The sequence below is a fragment of the Gymnoscopelus microlampas genome (assembly GCF_963454915.1).
Source record: "Gymnoscopelus microlampas genome assembly, chromosome: 1".
Taxonomy (NCBI): Eukaryota; Metazoa; Chordata; class Actinopteri; order Myctophiformes; family Myctophidae; genus Gymnoscopelus; species Gymnoscopelus microlampas.
In genome coordinates, this window is record NC_139962.1 from 37,975,584 (window position 1) to 37,979,619 (window position 4,036).

A 4,036-nucleotide genomic window follows, 5' to 3' on the forward strand; every position below is an offset into this window, starting at 1 on the left:
CAAGGTCTACTAAACTGGATAGCTCATTAAGCACTTAGCTTGTTTAAGATGAGATCCCCATGCACACAAATCATGATGACATATAAGAGACAGACAGATATACACAGACACTACTATACAGAATGTCATACAATCAGTTTACAGGTTACTGGTATGAAGAGTGAAAAATATGTACAAAATAAGAAAGAGAGGGGGGGGGGGGGGGTAGGGAGTAAATTAGGTTAGGACTTGGGGTAGGTTAGGACTTGGACAGGGGCCATTTAATGGCAGTTGATACGCCTGTTGGTAGCCTTTTACACACACTGGCACAGTCTAGTAGTAGCCTACTATAATTATCTTTTCTTCATATAATTATGAAGAGAAATGAATGCACACCGACACACACTCCTAGGCTAGCCGTAGATTACGACTCTCGTAGATGTATTTTATCGATTCTAACATTGATTGAAAATGTCAGAATCGATCAAATACCACAACTACGAGAGTCGTAATCTACGGCTATACGCCTATAGGCCAAGGCCAACCAAACGAAACCAAACCGCAAACACACACACACACACACACACACACACACACACACACACACACACACACACACACACACACACACACACACACACACACACACACACACACACACACACACACACACACACACACACACACACACACACACACACACACACACACACACACACACACACACACACACACACACACACACACACACACAGACAGACAGACAGACAGACAGACAGACAGACAGACAGACAGACAGACAGACAGACAGACAGACAGGCAGACACACTTTTTGTCCAAGCTGTTACTAGAATGGCTTGTCGATCAAGTCTATTTGGACCAATCCTCGCTCTTCTGCAGTGTCTCCGGGCGCGTATTGGAACCCATATAAAACCACATCTTTGACAAATCTGTCACTCAGAGAATTGTGATAGAAGCCGACGGACACAGGCACTGACTGAGGCACCACTCAAAATGAAGTGCAAACTTGGCTACTAGGATACACTTATTTTAGCGAGTAGGTTTTATTTGGATGTAGGCTACATTGTAGGCTACCATATGATCTGGTGCCAATTGACGCGCCTGCCCTGATTTCTTTCTTTGATGATGGATGAAATATTATTATTATCATTATTATTATTTGTATAAATCTTTTTATTGGAGAATAACAATTGTATTACATAATACAGCTCTCCATGTTTAAACGATGGATGAAATATTTAACCACAGTGGAACAGTTAACCAAACTTTGATGGAAGAAGACACTGATGTCACCGCAGATGGAAGTCCTGCCCTCAGGATACTCATCTCCGTGGTGTATTCCATAGTTTGCGCCGTAGGTTTGGTCGGAAACTTAATGGTCTTTTTCCTAATGAGGTTAAGACGAGCCCGAAAGAAGAAATCCAGCAGCATCAACATTTTCATCATCAACTTGGCGGTGACGGACTTTCAGTTCGTGCTGACGCTGCCCTTCTGGGCGGTGGACACCGCGCTGGACTTCAGCTGGCCGTTCGGACACGTCATGTGCAAGATCATCCTCTCCGTCACGGTGATGAACATGTACGCCAGCGTGTTCTTTCTCACCGCCATGAGCGTGACCCGGTACCGATCCGTCGCCTGGACTCGAAAGAAGTTGAACAGCCGAGCAGGTGGAGGATCCGGGTTCCTTAAATGCGTGTGCGCAGTGCTCTGGATTTCGGCGACCGTCGCCACCGCGCCGACCACCATCTTCTCAACCGTGACGGTCGTCGCGGGGGAGAAACTGTGTCTCCTCAGGTTCCCAGAGGGGCCCAACAACTGGCTCGCACTTTACCACGTCCAGAAGATCCTGGTAGCCTTCGTCATCCCTATGCTCATAGTGTGTGTCAGCTATGTGATGCTGTTGCGCTTCATCAAACGGCGGGGCAGCATGATGCACAACAACCGGACGTCTTCTAGAGTGACCAAATCCGTAACCATAGTGGTTTTATCATTCTTCATCTGTTGGATGCCAAATCACGCCATCACCCTTTGGGGTGTCTTGGTCAAATTTAACGCCGTCTATTGGGACAAATCGTATTACATGGTGCACGCCTACGTGTTCCCACTCACCGTGTGCCTGGCGCACACAAACAGCTGTTTGAATCCAGTGCTGTATTGCCTGGTGCGCCGGGAGTATAGGAAGATGCTTACGGATTTGTTCTGGAGATTCTCCTCAGCACCAGCCATGAGAACTAATACCTCTCATGGGTCGTGCGAGGATCAAGGTCGTATAGACATTCCTCCACACAGGTCTATTATAGACATTGAACAGTGCCCACTGTCCATCATAGACAGAAAGGGTGTATCCAACTCGAATATCATTACGCACAAATAAAATGATTGATTTTACTGGGGATGTAAACTGGACTGTTCCTTCATGTCATGGTGGCACATCTCATTCGGAGTTGTAGATAATTATCAATGTTTCAATCGCGTGATGCGTGCTTCAAATAAGCTTCTGTCATTCATTACGCACGAGGAATAGGCTACTCATGCGTAATGATGATTTTACTTCTTAAAATGAAGTAAAACATTTAAATACGAGTCTATATTTATTACCACAAATACGAGTGTAATGCGATATCATGTCTTGATAGGCTACTGGTGCTATTTTTTATTATCTTTCTCATTTCGTTTTTGTTATTCCCTATATTATTTATTTATTTATGCATTTATTTATTTATTTATGTATTAGGCTATTTATTGTGTGTGTGTGTGTGTGTGTGTGTGTGTGTGTGTGTGTGTGTGTGTGTGTGTGTGTGTGTGTGTGTGTGTGTGTGTGTGTGTGTGTGTGTGTGTGTGTGTGTGTGTGTGTGTGTGTGTGTGTGTGTGTGTGTGTGTGTTTAAAGTATTTATTCTGCATTATTGTGTTTTGTGTGTTTGAAGTCGTCTGTATTATTCTGCATTATTGTGTTATGGGTATGTTTAAAATATATTATTCTGCATTATTACGCTAATTATTACGTTTTGTGTGTGTAAAGTAGGTATTATTCTGCGTTATTGTGTTTTGCATGTCACGACAGTGGCATGCAGGGACAGGTGCAGGGGGAACATCAGGCATGGCTTTGGTCAGGGTGCAGATGATGTGTGAATTCTTGATTATGATGTATAAAATACTACACACATGCACGGGCTCTCACACGCACATGCACACACTCTCTCTCTCTCTCTCTCTCTCTCTCTCTCTCTCTCTCTCTCTCTCTCTCTCTCTCTCTCTCTCTCTCTCTCTCTCTCTCTCTCTCTCTCACACACACACACACACACACACACACACACACACACACACACACACACACACACACACACACACACACACACACACACACACACACACACACACACACACACACACACACACACACACACACACACACAATGTAAGCCACTGTTACTGTTCGGTCTTGTTCTACATTACAAAATCAGAATGTATACTAGGCTATACTAATCTCTGCACATCATCATGGAAATAAAGTACTTTCACATCTATGAGGCAACAGAAGTGGAATTATTTTTTTAGAAAGACATTGCTTTGTACTCCCATGTGTCTAATTTGCTGTGTGATCTATAATCTCAGACAGCAGCATAAACATGTTTCAGATATAGTATAATTATTTGGCCTAATTCAATGTGGGGCGTCTTTAAATGCATATGCATGGAGAAGAAAATCAACACAATTATGTCTACACAGGACCCTTAAATATTTAAAATGTATAATATTAAAAAGAATTCTGAAGACAAATGTTTAATGGGGGTATTCATGGTTTTCTTTCCTTGTTTTCTATTTTTCCTTTTTGAGATTTGTCTACAAGTAAAGAAACCTAATTTGTTGTTAACAAATGCGTTTGTGTCACCATGTTCATTGGGTTTCGCAAGAACAGCTTTTGCTCAGAAAATTGGTTAATTGGTTTTAAGAGTTAAGTTCTGGAATTTTGTTTGGCAGATGAATGCATCATTCTGCATTAATATAATATTTTATATACATCATTTTCAAATTCAA

The 4,036-nt window shown here is 42.5% G+C and overlaps 1 protein-coding gene across 1 annotated transcript; it reads left to right on the top strand.

Annotated features, from left to right (window-relative positions):
* Window positions 1-1,270: 1,270 nt before the first annotated feature.
* On the top strand, window positions 1,271-2,374 carry LOC311043557 (relaxin-3 receptor 1-like; the record flags this gene model as incomplete). Its single annotated transcript, XM_084054854.1, has 1 exon — window positions 1,271-2,374. The coding sequence occupies one exon, from the start codon at window positions 1,271-1,273 to the stop codon at window positions 2,372-2,374; it is 1,104 nt and encodes a 367-aa protein (XP_083910980.1).
* Window positions 2,375-4,036: the final 1,662 nt, after the last annotated feature.